This window comes from Lissotriton helveticus, chromosome 12 (assembly GCF_964261635.1).
Source record: "Lissotriton helveticus chromosome 12, aLisHel1.1, whole genome shotgun sequence".
Classification (NCBI taxonomy): Eukaryota; Metazoa; Chordata; class Amphibia; order Caudata; family Salamandridae; genus Lissotriton; species Lissotriton helveticus.
Window position 1 is genome coordinate 784,030,272 of NC_136073.1, and position 16,756 is coordinate 784,047,027.

Genomic DNA, 16,756 nt, shown 5'->3' on the forward strand with positions numbered 1-16,756 from the left:
CCTCTCTCTCGCCGGCGGCTTCTGCGTCAGGGCCCTATGGGCGCGTTCGATCACGAAACAGCGGGACAGGGCCTCCGGGGGGAGCCAACTCTCCAACCACTGGGTTAGGAACTGTTCCATATTACCCTTCTCACACCCCTCCGGAAAACCCACAAAGCGTAGGTTGTTTCTGCGCGCCCGCCCTTCGGCATCCTCGACACGAAGCACAAGGCCCGTTGAATGTTTTCCATCGCCTCCATTTTCCGCTTCAGGGTCCCAACATCGTCTTCCACCACCGAGATCCTAGATTCAGTCTCAGTAATGCGCGCAACAGCGTTGCGCAGATCTTGGCCCAATAGGGTCACGTCCGCCCCAACTGCCCCAATCTTGGCATCGAGCATGTCCCTAGACTGGGTGATCGCCGCCATGAGTGCCGCGTTGTCCGGGCCCAGCCCCTGGCCACCGGATGCCCCTGACCCCCACTCGGTCCGGTATACTTGTCGATGGGGCCCTGTTTGGCGGGCCCACCCCCCCCCTCTGGTCATGGCGAGGCTCTCTTCAGGGGCCCCCGTCCTCAGGGCAGGCACCGGTCCTCTCAGCTAGGTATTCCGCGTCGCCAGTAACAGCCAAGGGAGGCACACAGTCTCGGGCCAGCAGGCCGCCCCAGTCCGCCTCCGGGGGGGGGGCACATGCAGGACTCTCCAGGCCAGGCCACTGCTCAGTCAGGGTCGCAGCTCCCAACGGGCCGATTGCCCACCACGTCGCCGCCGCCAATGTCTACCTGCACCCCTGATGTCGGGCACCACCTCCAGGGAGATCCGGGGCAGGGGCCCCCCACCGGCCAGAAAAACAGGCAAGCCCGACAGCCTGCAGGCCAGGGAGCGAGCAGGATCACACACCGGGGGGGGGGGGCGCAGCACTGGCCGTCCCGCTGCCGCTTGGCCCAGACCTCCCTCGCGCCTCTCCACTGATGTCGCCAAAATCGAGGCCCCGGTCTCTGGGCCTCCGCGCCGGCCGCGGTCTACCTCCAAGGTCCGGGCAGCCTGGACTCACTCCTCAGTCGTGGGGTACGGCCACTCCCGTCCCTTCTGCTCCGCGGCAGGTTCAAGCCCCAGGCCGCGGGCCCCACCGCTGTCACTGCCGCCGACTCCGGGAGTTCCCGGCCGGAGACCGCCAAAATTGAGGCCCCGGCTTCACACGCCGTGCGAAGGCCCCGGGGTGTCGCGCCGCTATCTCCGCCACCAGTGATCCGGGCGCTCTGGATCCTTCACCGGAGGGCACCCCTCGCCAGTCTCTACCTCCGCCGCAAGTGTGGGTCGGGATACGAATTCGGGGGCCAAGATACATGACGGATTTGTAGCGGGCTGGTGGGAGCTCTAACAAGCCACGTCCACCATCTTCGCCCTTGAAGCCACGCCCCCGGGCTTTTTTAATTTTAAAGCCAACAAATGCATCAGATGCGTTGCAGGAAGAGTTATGAAAAGGAGGACCAGCAAGGTCCATGGAACTCACCTAGCACAGGTAAGTTAGAGCCGTCCCAAGCAGCAATTGATGAAAACCCCAGAAGGACACTCTGGCAGCAGCAAATTTGTAGGCCCGTGTCGCAGGAGATGCAAGGAGGACGTCACTTTTGCAACAGCCTGATGCTGGAGGCTTGGGCTTCTTGGAGCTCGAAGATCTTTGGACTGGAGAGTCAACAAGCCTTGGCAAAGGCAGACAGGCTTGGTGCACAGGAACGCAGTTCCAGCAGCTCCATGAGGGATTGTAGTCATCCAGGTTGCATAGAAGACCGGTCAGGCCTCAGGAGAACCACCACCTGTGTTGTAGAGCCTTGAAGAGTCTGTGAGACAACAGGATCTGCTGCCCGATCGTCGAAGATGAGATGCATGTGATTGCAGGGCAGTGACTCCTTCACTCCAAGGGAGATTCCTTCCAGTTGCCCTTGATGCACACAGAGTCCTTGTGACTCTGGAGGATTCACAGTAATGAATGTTGCAGGATGGGTGCAAAGCACGGAGACCAAGTTGCAGTATGAGCCTTCCTACCAGGAGCAGTCTTGTCTTTGTGTCTGGCGCAGCCCAACAGCAGAGTCCAGTGACCAGGAGCAGAAGAGTCTTTTGGAGGATACTGAAGACGAGTCTTGCAGCGGAATACCTGTTCAGACGAATCTTGAGTCCCACTCTCTGGGGAGCCCTTAAGTAACCGAGGAAGGGGGTTGGAGAGCTTTTGGGGGGCAGAGACGCTACTCTGATAGTCTGAGAAGTCGGATGCTCCCAGGGGCCTCTGCTTATCTTGCTTTCAAAATGGCAGAATCAAGCGGCCACCTGATAGAGCTCTGGGTACCTCCCTTGGGGAGGTGCTGGACACGGGGGAGGTCACTCCCCTATCCTTTGTACGGTTTCGCCCCAGAGCGGGAGCTAAATGTTCTTAACTAGAGAAACTGGTTTATGCACAGGCAGCACCATGTGTGCCCTTTAAAGCAGTCTGGTGGCGCCCTGAAGCGCCCCACTCTAGCCCAGAGACACCTAATTCTAAAGGAGAGGTGGCTACACCTCTCTTATACATGAAATCCTTTGTTCTGTCTTCCCCTGCCCAAGTTAGGTTTACCAGTAGGAAGGTAGAACAGTGTTTGGGGTCGGCGGCAGCACTGGCTTGCACGCAGGCCCTGCAAGGCTCCACAGGTAGACATGGGGTGTCCTCTAAGGAGCCCCCCACCCCCAGTACATAGTATCATGCAGCTAACACTGGAATCGTGTAATTGCATGATTCCAACATGTTTAATACCAAACATGACTGGGATCGGTGAAGGCATTATGTAGTTTGATATCTTGAGTTTGCCATTGCCCACTACAAACCTCAAAATGGCTTCCCCACACTTACAAAGCCCAGAAAATAGAGTCCAGGTTTATGGGGGTGTCTCTGCTCATGCAGCAGCACCCTCACTTTTAGAACCATGCACCCTGCCCGTGGGCTGAAGGGCCTACCTTAAGGGTGACTTATAGATTTGAAATGTAGTGACCGGAATATAAGATAAACCTTATATCCGAAGTGAAAGGTGCATGCAACATTTTACGCAGGCTGCAATGGCTGACCTGAAGTCACAGTTTGCATCGGCTTCCATGGGTGGCATAATACATGCTGCAGCCCGTGGGAGACCCCTGGTGCACCAATGCCCTGGGTACCTTAGTACCATATACTAGGGAATTACAAGGGTACACCAGTATGCCAATTGTGGGGTGTACAGGTGCTTACCAGTCAATTTAAAGGAGAGAACATCAACACTGGTGACCTAGTTAGCCGGACCCCGGTGTACTACAGTCAAAACACACTATATTTATTTTTTAAAACGTTTCAGGTGTAAAAATGTAATTATGTTGTTGGTTGCTTTTTTGAGAGGTTACTGAATTAGATTGTACGGTTCAAGTCCTTCTTTTTTTGTTTCATTCATTATTTTCGGTACTGTTATTTATTTTTTGTGGAGTTGCTGATTATGTTGGCGGTTTGTGTGTGTAATTTATTAGTTTATATTTTCAGACTCATATTTTTTTGGAGTGTTATAATTTAAAAATGTGATTATACTGTTTATAATTTGAGTTTTTGAATATCATATTGGTTGGGTGGGCAGTGTATTACATTTGTAATTGCAATTAAAATCTCTTATTCTGTTTTTATAATTTTAAATTATCGTATTAGTTTTTATATGTTATTTTTCATTGAGTTTTTGGATTCTATATGAGTTTGGGTGGGTAGTTTTCCAATAAAAATTTTTATATTTTGGTTTTGTAATTTTCATTTCATTTTAGTTTTTATTCATTTTTTGCATGTTATTTATGTCATTTTTCCTTTGGGGTCTGGGCTTTATTGGGGGTTTGGATGGCAGTGTATTAAATTTGTAATAGTTATTAATATTTTTATGTTTAACTTTGTTTTATTGACATTTTGCTAGAAGGAAGCCACCTACACAATGGGTACCCCTGCACCCAAATCATTAAGTATCCCCCCCTCCCGGTCAATCGTGCATACAAAATCGTCTAATTGAGGTACTCAAGTGTCCATAGAGTGTGGTCGTGGGGTGTAATTAATATTTTTAATGTTGTCTTTGTAATTTAATTTATATTTTTAATAATTGTTATATTGTTGGGACAGTAAAGTCCCGCACATGATAGCAGACCTGAACCCCTGTCCTGAATGTCCCAACTGCAGTGATATCTGGCTCCTTGGTAATGATTTCTGGTCATGAGCGAACACTAATCATGCATGTGCGCCATGATCTCAGCTCAAACTCATGGACTACAGTCAGGTTAGACCAGGAGGGTCACACCACACGTTACCATCATAGGGGTGGCGACTACTGTCCTCACTTGGCGCTGACTAGCGTGAGTGCCTTGGCGACAGCATACCGTTTCCTATAGGAAATTACCAAGTATTATAGTCCGGCCTTCTAACCTGTGTTATGGGAGTAGGGTCAACAAGCCCACTCACAGATGTTCCACTGCTGTGTGGTCAACCCAACTTTGGCCTACATCCGGGAACATGTGGGAATAGTGTGTGCATGTGTGAGTGCACACCGCTGGTATGTGCCTGAAGTTATGAGTGCTACTGTACCCCACCGGCATTTATTAGGGCGGACCTAGATTCTTTGATAGGTTTCACAGGAGGCAGTTGCACACTCAAGTGTGACTCAATAGAAATGTTCTAGGCTGTATGCCTTCTCTCGAGGGAGGTCTGCATAAGCATTCTCTTGTGCATTATGGTGGGGGATTGGACATCCGCAAAATATAAACAAAGGTGTTGCAGCCCACTGCTGGTCAACCCATCATTCAGCTCTTCAGCTTTGGCAGTTCAACAAGGGTCCAGGTGCAGCATTCGGGTGCAGACATCATGGGCACCTGCAGTGCAATTTTTAATTATTCTGTACTGGCTTGTGAACCCCCAGTCCAACTCACTGTCCTCTTCCTGGGAGCAGCCCTGTACTGATGTGTCCTGGCAGTGTCCGCACCCACAATGTGAAGGGCGGGCTCTTATACATGAAGAACAGTAGATCCTGAAAGTTGAATGGAGGAGATCATAGTCCTTCCTTTAGTAACAGAGTTGGGGGGATGTAGTATGTAAGAGCTATTGTATTATTTTGGCAAATCAAAACCCATAAGGAAGTCGTAACTTCAGTTTATGTCCCACAAACTGGAGGGAGGGGAAGAGACCATGAAAGGAAAAAAGCACATTTGATATTGTAGTGCATTCAGTTATATTTCTAGGTAGCTGACAAAACTCTACATTAGGACTAGAAGACATTCCTCAGGGTTCAAAACATCTTCCTTAGCTTTCCTTGGCAGTATTTCTTTGTCCGAGATATGTAGAGTGTCAAGTTGGTCAGATGTTCTCACATCTGTGTTTGGATACTTGGGACATGCTAAGAGGCTACACAGTCACAAATTATTAATTTGCCTTCTCTTGTTGTTCAGACCCTGTCAGTTAAACGAGAATAGTGCTTTGGCTGTGATGCACAGCATGTGATTCTAAAATAGACTGACACTGCAAAATGAAATGGTTACTTACCTGTAACAGTCTGTTTGCAGCTGGAGACTATTCTAGACTCACTAGATACCCACCCACTTCCTAGACGGAGAGAAGTGTCAACATATATTCTTTAATGTTACACTTCATGTTAGACTTCACATGTAATGCAATGTCACATGGGTGATTTGTGGTGGGGCATTGTGAGCTTCCCACATTGTCATTCATCCAACCGCCTCTGCCTATGGTTGATGGCTAAATACATTTTGTTACTAACATAAGATGGTTCTCCCAGCCCAATCATTAGATGGTGAAGTAATGCACAGCGTGTGAATCTACTATCGTCTCAAACTGCAAAACTATTGTTATAGGTTTTTCCCATCTCTCACCCGTATCTTTTTCACTGTTTCTCAGGTGCCAGCTTTTTTTCTGTCTACTGATATGTTTTTGTTCAGATGCGTCTGTCATTTCCCAAACCCTCACTCTGTTAACCATGTACACATTTATTTTCTCTCCTTCCCCGTGGCATATGTTTGTTCCGTTGCCGCCGTCGTTTCCTTATCATGTTGTACCTCAATCCAGCTTCTCCTCATCCAGTTTCCTTACTGTGTTACAATCCTGACCCTCCTGACCTCTTTGTATCTTCCTCCTTCCCCCTGTCCTTCATTTATCTTTGTCTCTCTGTCATTCCTTATGATTATATCTAAAACTGTCCAGAAACCTACATCTGTAGCTCTCTTATTCCTTCCTATGGCAATAGATGCTTCCTTTTGTTGCACCTCCACCTTCCTGCCTCTGTTACTTCTCAATCTCCTCACTCGATTCAATCTGTTTTCCTTGCTCAGTCACTCAATTAAAACTGTACCCTGTTTCCTATCTTTACGCTTACCCTACTTTCTACCACCACTCATCTTCTTCTCTTTGCTTCTCTTGTATCTGCTCAAATGCCCTCATCCACCATCCTCCCTCTGGCCTGGCTGTATTCACTCCAGTACCTTCAAATATCTGCCTCTGTCTGTTACTCGCCTGTGCCTTAAACTACACCTTCGGCCAACTTCCTTCCTTTCTAACTTCTCTATTCTTTCATACACCAGTCAAGCTCTCAGTGCTACTGTTTCTCCTCATCTACATATTTTTCTCTTTCAGCTCTATTTTCTTCCTTTGTCCCTTCCCCATGCCCTTCTTTTCTAAGATGTCTTCCCTTATCTGTTCCTCCTAACCCATTTACAAATCTCCAATCTATCCTCCTTTATTCGTGTGCCTCTTCCTGCTCCATTTTTTATCAGTCCATGTTATTATCTTCCATTTATGCTGGACTGGATCTCAAGCTTTTGTTCCTTCTGTCTGTACTTTAGTCTTTCTACTGTTGTACCTCTTGCTTTACCTCTGCCTGTACTGTAACCTTTATGTGTACTTTTCCTGCTTTCGCTTTTTGCCCATCTTTGTATTTTATGGTATATAAGCGCATTTAGCATTGATGTTTTTTACTTGTGTTTCCTATTTAAGGGCCTTCACACCACAACTCTTCCCAGTTCCAACAGCAGCCTGTCTCCAGTCACCCTGGTAGGTAATGTATTCACCCTAAACCTCAAAATGCACTCTTAATTTTAAGCTTTGTTGGTCAATCACGTTTTGTAACTTGACAGGTCTGTCAAATAAAAATATATTGCCTTAACTGCTTACTCTCAGACATATTTGGAGACACAGAGGTTCTCTGTAGCTGGCACCTGTGCCCTGAGACTGAGACCATAGAGGTTTCATAAATGAGCAAGAAGAGGCAGGGCAGTGAAATTGAAGGTAAGACAGTTGTAGGAGGAAAGGTGACTAAGAGCATACAGCCCGCTCTCGCCGGGACTCGCAAGGTGTCTACATGAGACACAAAACTGTAAGACATCCAGAAAAACCGGCTCCTGAGAGGCAAGTGGGGCTGAGTCAAAACAAGCTCTATATCAAGCCTATTCTTAATTTCTGTTCCAACAATTTCTCTAAACTTTTTCTACCTATATTCTCCAAATGTACTTTCCTTGCATTCTCCGCAGTACCTTTCCAGTGGTTTTTCCTATCGTTCTTGCAGCTGATTCACCCCATTGTCATTCTCATACATTCTCTCTCTCGTGGTAAGTTAATCAATTCTACCTTTACATATTGCACACTCTTTGACGAATGAGAAGAGGCTTGTTCTGGTGCATCTATGAAAAAATCCCTCTCTTGACCCATTCAATATGGCAATGTTGTCCTATTTGGCTGGTGCTGCTATGTCGCGCCAAGATCTCCTAAAGAATAGTGCACAAACAGCTTTTCGAGTGCATCCCCAACAATTCCCTGTTAAATCATGCTCAGCCTGGCTTTGACCATTTCCTGGCATAGAGGCTGCTCTTATTGCAGTTCAAAATGAGTTGCATATGAGTTGGTGTAATGGCAGCCCTCATCCCCCCCCTCATCTAGTCTGCCACATTTAACTCATCTGTCATTCTGTTCTGATAGGCAGGCTAGCTTCAGCTGAAGTGAAAGAGTGGCCTTCGATTGGCTGCACTGCTTTTCAACAGGGCGAGTCAATCGATCATCATGGCTTCATTGAGATTTTCTACTAAACGCTTACAGAGTGGTACAAGGGTCATTGCTAAACCACACGATTTTCAATCTCTGTGCGGCTCCACTAGGTGAGTGGATCCAGGGTTTCGGCTGTCCTATATGCGCCCTGTGGATGACTCACAGATGATCATTAGAAAGGACAGACATGATATTCTCAAATCAAGTAATGACGTTTTAGACTTTGGGTGAGAAAGGCTACCCCTCTTGTTGGGCCACTGACTTGTGTCCAGGTGTTAGCCAGTACCCTACTCCATTAAAATCTTAGGGTCTTGTTTGCTGACAGCTTATCCTTTCTCCCCCACAGTGGTAAATTCTCTGACACCTGTTTAAGCTATTTAAATATTCTTTAAAAAAAATATTTCTCATATTCCAAAAACAACACATTCCCCTATAATTCAAGCCCTGGTTGCTTCCCACCTTAATTATGCTGATTGTCTCTTCCTTGGTCTTCCGTCCTGTGCACTGCAATGCCTTCGACTGGTGCAGGTTTGTGCAGCCCACCTACTCATCGAACTTCTAGGCCGTGCCCACATCTCTGAGCACTTACGAACCCTACATTGGGTCACAGCGGGAAAATGTATAATCTTCCAGAGCCACTGTACCAGACGTAAAGTACTTCATGGTAATGCCTTTGTATTTATCAAGCATCTTATTATTTTGGTATTCGCTTCAAGAGCGTTACATTCCTATTTGGGCTGCCTTTTTCAGATTCAGAAAACAAACAAAGTCCATCAATGGGGCAGATCCTTTACCTACCAAGTAGCAATTAAGTGGGAGCCTCACCTTCTGAACAGAGGAATCAAACTGATCTAGTGAGCTTTAGGAATCCACGATAGTTCACTCAATCATCAGGATCATTTGTTCACATAACATACAGGATAATTTGACTTCTCTCTCAATGCCAGGTTGCCTGTGGCTAATTGCATGCTCTACAAATATAATACAATAATAAATAAGTAATGATAGATTGCTTCTCTGCTGCTCTCTTCCCGTTGTGACATTAACAAAGTCTCCCCAGTGTTCTTATAAAACATTCTCTCCTTTTTTCATCCACTTGATTCTCCGCGTTGTCCCTTTCATACATTTCCCTCTGGGTCATGGATTACACCTCTGCTGTTCTCTCCCCATTGATACTTTAACACTTGCTCCCCATATTTCCTATAACATGTTATCCTCATTGTCCATGTAGTACAATATCTCTGCGGTCCCCTCCTACCTTCTCATGTGGGTCAGCCTAATGATAGGTAGTGCCTCTCCAGATCTCTTCCATGTGTTACTTTCCTACATTTTCCATATTGTTCCCATAACACGTTCTCCACGTTCTCCATCTAGTGCATTAGCCCCATTGTCATGCTAACGGGAAACAACCTTTACAACGCAACTTTTACAACGCACTACCATTACAACGCAGTCATTACAACGCAACATCCCTTACAACGCATGCCATTAAAACGCAACCATTACCACGCATGACACTACAATGCATACAATTACAACTCATGTCATTACAACGCATACCATTACAACGCATTGTACCCTTACACTATCCAACACTTACCCTACTGTTGCACCCCCTGGAGTTAGAATAGTAAATTTTACCCCTACACTATCCAACACTTACCCTACTGTTGCACCCCCTGGAGTTAGAATAGTAAATTTTACCCCTTCACTATCCAACACTTACTCTACTGTTGCACCCCCAGGAGTAAGAAAGGTCATTTTTACCCCTACACTATCCAATATTTACCATACATGCAATGTAATGGTATGCGTTGTAAAGGTAGTATGCATTGTAAAGGTACTTTTTAAAAATTCTTTGTAATGGCATGCGTTGTAATGGAATGCGTTGTAATGGATGTTGCGTTGTAAAAAATGCGTTGTAAAGGTATGCGTTGTAAAAGTATGCTTTGTAACGTCATACAACCATGCTAACATGTGTTCCTCGTTGTTCTTTTGTTGAGCTCACCCCAATGCTCCACATTTTCTCCCTTATGATTGTACTTCTGATGGTTTTTCCTATTGTTCCTACACTGAACTCTCCTCATTTTTCCATATTACCACTTTGCCATTGCTGCTCTTAACATACTTTCTTGATTGTATCCCAAATGATGGAATGTGTCTTTGATGCTCTTGCACTCCATTATCTGTCTTGTGGACTCTTCCCATTGCCCCTATAAGATTTTCTGTCCATTACCCTTCAAGTGGACACTCCCAATTGTCTCTCTAAAATAATCCCCTATTGTGCTACTTAATGAACTCTCCATGTTTATCCTCCCTCTATTGCCCCCCTGATGATGTGTTGTGTCTGCGATGCTCTTTTACCCCGGGGCTTGGTAAGAGGATTGTCGCATTATAGTGTATGAGTCTTCTTCAAGAGATGTGTATCTGAGGCATAATGTCTTCCTTCCGAAGGTCCTGAATTCTGGTGCTCCATCGCATATTTCGAGATGGACGTTCAGGTCGGGGAGATGTTTAAAGTGCTTGCCAATTGTCCCGTGGTGGCGGTGGATGGGTACGTGGATCCCTCCGGTGGTGATCGTTTCTGTCTGGGTCAGCTTTCCAATGTGCATCGGACAGACGCCAGTGAAAGGGCCAGGTGATGCTGACTGTTTACCACTTTCATCTGACTCTAATGTTCCCATTGTCCCTCTGTTTCATACTCTGTTTACTATCTTCCAGTTCCCTTCACCTCCTTTTCTGCCTAATAATACTTGTCACTATTTTTTCCTTTCTCTGTCACACTTATTTCATGGCTTCAATGCCTTCTTAAGATCCCCCGATCTTCTCTCCTCAATCTTCTACTCGCCATCCTTTTCCAATTTTCTCCCATTCATTTTTTCCGTTGATTCCTGAATGTAGCGCTACCACCTCCAGTCACTGCTGGAGCAGATAACTATTCTACTATTGTATTTGTTAGACTATTAAGTAATAAGGAGGGATCATAAAGGCATGCATGTTAATCTCTTTGCTGTACTTTTTATTTTGGCTACCACCAGGTCTCTGTACTTATTTTGACATGTTTTCTCCTTTATTCACTCTCTCTTATGTTTCACAAATGTGAATCCCTAGAACTTGTGTTAATCTTTTCTTGATCATCGGACTCCAACACCTACAAAGCTGCAGAAGTTGGGTGGAATATGCATCAGTTCTTCACCATAGGATTCTTTCGAAAGTCAACAAGTTCGAAATCTCTTAACATTTATACGATTACATAACACAACTATTTAATGAATACAATTCAGTCAAACAAATAAAAAGGAAGCATGCCTAACTTGTACACATTCACAGATTTTTCTAATGTTGCCAATTTACTAGGTACAAAGAAAATTTTGCTGAAACATAACTTAGAGAACAGTGTACTAACTAAAAAAGAATGCTTGAATAATGCCCTAATGTAAATGACCTTTCCACAGTGACAACCGACTATTTTTGGTTACAAACACCAGTTCTTTGGGGGCTTTTGATAGTCATTCAATGTCTTTTGACATTGTTGTCGTTTTCTTGGGAAAAAATAGGTTTTTCACCTTTTATTTCCTTAAGGCTTTTCATCTCCCTGCTGTCTGAAGCCATTATGCCACCCCTCTTTGACAAATGTCCTGCCTGGGTGGGAAAGATATCACGGAATGATAACCGTAGTGTACATGTGGTCTGTCTTCCTAAGTCTCACTCCATCAATTAATGTGTCGTCTGTAAAATAAAGTGTCATACCGAAGGCTGGGAAAGGTGCCTCGCTGAGGCTAAGAGTTGGGTGGGGGTCCAGGTTCCAACCCCCTCTCACTTTTTTTGCCACTGCAGGATGTAGTGGGAAGCACTGCAAAGTCACCAACACTTCGCTGCGGGTTGACTTTGAGAGGCTATTCCAAACATCTTTTGACTTCAAAATATTTGACTTTGCAACATTCCTGCATTTCACTATCGAGAGGTCCAGATCCCCTTTGGTTGATGTTGATGCACCATTCAATGTCAAGAGACATTTGGTGTTGGTTGGCTTCTTGTTTCTTCACCTTCTTGCCCGAGCTATCAAAAAGCAGTCTGAGGAAGTTGACCACAAACAGTGACTCCAGAGGTTACCACATCAGTGCTGTTTGAACCTATTCAGGTGAAACCTTAGGTGTGCTCTGCAGTTGCTTTAGTACCCCAAATCATTGATGGACACTTCTGCTAATCCTTTCTCTAGATTGGAGAAGAAATTCAGGTCTGCAGATTCTGATGCAAAGTTCTTAAGCGAGATTGTATCAGCTGTTCCTTGGTGGCAGCATCGGTGAAGCAGCAGTGAAGAAGAAATATAATGCTGAGGGTTGACTTTTTCAAATCCATCGGAAAAAGAGAGAAGACTGGACTCCCCGGACAGTAAAGTTTGTCAAGCTTCAGCTGGCATTGCCACAGCTGGCAGTTCTTCTGCCCTTTTGAATCGCAATGATAGATCGCTTCTATGGAATTTCTCCTTAGGCAAAAGAGAGAGCATGTTCAGAAAATTGTAAAGGAAGGTAGGCCAGGTGGTCAGAGGCCGGGTTAGACAGCGTCGGGGATTGCTACTTAGATAAGGAATTGATTCCTTTCGTGGATCTGGCAGAGGATAGTGGCCTCCCTGCGGGCCAGTTTCTGATACACGAGGCTCTGACACGCACCTTTATGCGACTGTGGAGAACTGGGAGGGAGGAGCCTGATACGCACCCTGTCCTACACGCGCTGCTCACCCTTGGCACGGCGGGCCACCTGGTGAAATGGCTGTACGTTGCACTAGTGGAGGCTTCCACCGGCCCCCTCGACGGACTGCGGGCGTGTTGGGAAAAGATATGTGACAGGCCCCTTACAGACACCGAATGGTGCAGAGTTCTGCCTTACGCAGGGAAGGTCTCCCCGAACACCCAGTTGAAGTACACACATATCAACTACACCCACATGACGTACATGACACCACATAGACTTAGTGACGTACAGAGGGGAGGTGCAACAGTGTCCCAGGTGTTCCCACATGGACGATAACTTTGCCCAAATGACTTGGGAATGCCAGTGGGTGCGCCTGTACTGGAAGGCGATACTAGTCAAGATAAAGGATGTGCTTGGAAGGGAATTGGCTCCGACGATTCATACGTGCTTGCTAGGTCTCTTCACTAGGCCCCCTAAGCGCAAAGTGGGAAACCGCCTGACAGACCTTGCTCTGTGCCTTGCTAAGAGTAGGATAGCGATGGACTGGAAGTCACCCAGAGGGCCACAGGTAGCGGTCTGGAACAGAGATGTCAATGAATGGGCCGGAGGGCAGAGCATTGGTGTGGGAAGAGGCCAAAGGTGTGAGATTGCGCCCAATTGCAGAACATTGGAGAGAGGTACTGACAGAATGGGAGAATCCGTGGGCAACCAGCAGTGAAGAGGGAGAGGCGGAGGAGGATGCCCCTATAGAGGCCGGGACTGATACCCAGCGCGCGCGATCCCCCAATGCCCAACGGGACTAAACTAGAGAGGGCGAGGTTTGTAATGTCCTCGTCTGTACTGGACTAGGTGTAGGAACCAAGGTGGCCCGGGGGGGGGGGGGTCCTGATACCTCTGCTCTCAAGATGTTGCACGATCCATTCTCCACAGTGTAAAGATGAATAGCCGCGTGCACACCACCCCTCTGCATGAAAGGTTTAGTTTCTTATTATTTCTTTTCGGATCTTTTCTTTGTTTGTTCTTTTTTTTCCCTTAACTGGCTGCACTTTACTGTTTCAGTTCTCCTTCATTTCTCATATCGACTCTCGAATCTGAATAAAGTGTTTGGGAGGTAAAAGTAAATATTGTTACAGACCTGTATTATGGTTGACCTGCGGTGGAGTGTACTCCTCAACAATTCTATAACTGTACCGGATAAAACGGAGCATGCACTCCGGAACATGGACACATGGTATTAGTACACCATGTTTTGTTTCTTTGCTTATTCTTTTTGCATCCAATGTATAATACAGTAAAAATGCCAATACAAATATATTCCCAAAAAATAAATTGTAAAGGAAGATATGGTTACGGCTGACTGATTGGTGTGGCCCAGGACACTGCAGACATCAGGGGCGGCTCTAGGCTCATGGCGCCCTGGGCAGGGACCGAAGGTAGGGGGCCCTGGAAGAGAAGGTCTGGGCGGGGCGGAGGCCAGTGAAGAGGGGGGGTCAGGGTGTTTGGAAGTGGAACAGAGCCGGAGGCCGCCAAATCCCTGCCAGGGGCCGCCACGCAAACATGTATCCATCCTCAGAGGATTATTATATTAAGGATATATATTGGCGTGGTGGCCCCTGGGGTTTGGTGGCTCTGTGCAGGTGCACAGCTTGCTCATGCCTAAGGCCGCCCCTGCAGACATGGGCACTGCTGAAATCTGCCATGGCTCCTTTGTTAGACATTCGTCTTGGCTCAGACTTACGTCTTTATTACCATACCCTCCACACAACATGGTTGAGCTGTTAATGGTTTGTCTTTTTTCAGGTCTCAGGCTAATGAGGAATCCACAGAACAGACCCAGAAACATTGCAGTGTTTTAAAAAGTAAAAGTCATCCTTTGGTCTACCTAATAATGAACACCAATCACAATAATCCGGCGGACTGCTCAATGCAGAACCTAACATACGAAAGGGAGTCTATTTGTCAACTCAAAACTAGCATACCAGAAATACGTCAGTAGTAGGAATTATACACATCTTTTTATTAAAAACATCTAAAGGTTAAAAACAGGAATCACAAAGAATCAAATCACATGTATTTCATGTATATAAAATAAAGCACCAATGGTTTAGCAACATGTAGCAAGAGAGGTTTCCACAGTCCAATGTACAGGTTTTTCAATGCGTAAAGAAGACTCACATACCTCTTTTCGAAAAAGGCAGTTCCAGGAGTAAAAACAGCATTAGCAGCAGCCGTTCTATGATCAAAGTTCATACATGACAAAGTCGTTCCAGGCCATAGAGAGAATCTGTGTTTAAACAAGCGGTGCTAGACTCATAGTGGGAAGAGCTTGAAGTTCCACTGAAACTGTTAAGAGCGCTTACGAATACCACAGGTTTCGTAGGAGAGGATGGTATCATTACAGGATTGACAAGCGTAATTGAAGTTGCTCATCGGTTGGTGCTCACTCGCAGTCAGATACATTGAGCACGAGTTGCAGGTTCCACAGCTGTAGTTTGTGGTGCTTATTTCTACATCATGTCATGTGTGAGGGAGTCCCCAAGCAAACCTCTGCTCTAAACTCTCAATTACCTTATCCTGTTACTATTTTTTGTTTACCCTGGGACTGAACCAGGCCTACCTTTACCTTCTAGAGTGCTGAGAGCTGTTTTTAGAGTAAATCCCTTTTTTGGGGACCAAGGAGGCTTTTTCTTTCTTTCTTTGCCACCAGCTGCCACTATAACTGAAGGAAACAAGACATCCTTGTAACAATCCTACTCTACCTTTGGAGATGAAAAGATTTATATTGATGATGCACGTGATCAATGCATTTACTGCCATTATTTTTCTCTCAAGCATTCGCGCTGTGATATATGTAAAACTTTCTTTCTAAGACCCTGAAGGACAGGCAGAGAAGTTTGGCACTATATCTAATGGAACTAACAAAAAATACCATCTTTCGAAAAGGTATGCCCCCTCGTCAGGGGATGATTCCGTGAAAAGTGCCCCTTACAAGTACTACCACAAAGGCAGCACTAAAAAGGAAACCTGTAGAGTTCCCCGAGTTTAAAGTGTAAAGTGTAAAGTGCCTGCAACCACCTCCTGACTGAACATAACTTGGAAATTCACAGAAAACATTCCAGAAGAACCCTTTCTGTTTAAAAAGGTGTGCAAAAATCTCATTCCTATGAAGAACAAAAATTGTTTTAGCAGAAGATACCTTCGCAGTCCATGGAAATCCCCTCGTCAATGATGACCATGAAGACAATTTTGTTGACAACTATCCTGTTGGCGACATCAGTGCCTTTGACATCAATGCCGTTGATGTACTACAAAGATGTCCCTGGTTCCATTGATGTCAACGACAATGACACCTTCTACTTGTATTTTTTCCAGAAACTAATTTTACGCCAATACAAATGACAAAAAGTTTACCTTCCCAAATATCAGACACTGAATTTGAGCAAAATGTCAGCGACCCCACGTCAGAGACTGCTTTCAGCCCTACCCGATTGGATGTACGCTGCATGCCATGGCATATCGACAGCCACAGCCCTTACTTCCTGCACAGCAGGTTTTTTAGGCCTTTTGAGTGTGGGCCTGTGGGTTCGGCAATTAATGGCCCAGCATTCAGGGACAGCGTTCCTCCCAAAATATCTTTGCCCGGCAACCAGAAAAAACACTTTACTGCACCCCTAGCAGCACACACACATCCTTTGGAAAGCAGGATCAGCCACTTGTGGCAGGGGTGGCATAAGTTCAAACCAAAAGATAGGTCCTGCAGATTGCCGTGCCGGGCTATGCCCAGCCTTTTTCTTTTCACCCCACTGAACCTGTCACCTACAGCAGAACACCTATAAGAGGACCATCTGCCTGTCTTATCCAACAAAGTGCAGGCCTTTTTCGTCATAAGGAGCCATAGTGAGGGTACCGTCTCAGAAGTTGGGAGTGGGTGTTATTCCTACTACTTTCGTATGCCTAAGAAGGAAGGATGCAAAAAGAACAATTGATGGACAGAATGTTGACAATGTCAAACATTCACCTC

At 46.0% G+C, this 16,756-nt stretch overlaps 1 protein-coding gene across 1 annotated transcript in view; it reads left to right on the plus strand.

The window, feature by feature from the left end:
• The window catches only part of LOC144799617 (mothers against decapentaplegic homolog 4-like), a 285,671-nt gene that overhangs the window by 217,217 nt on the left and 51,698 nt on the right, over positions 1–16,756 (plus strand). Inside the window, exons 8-9 of the mRNA XM_078671029.1 lie at positions 7,000–7,056; positions 10,498–10,681. Of these exons, the coding sequence (XP_078527155.1) occupies positions 7,000–7,056; positions 10,498–10,681 (241 nt within the window). The remainder of the gene's footprint in view (positions 1–6,999; positions 7,057–10,497; positions 10,682–16,756) is intronic.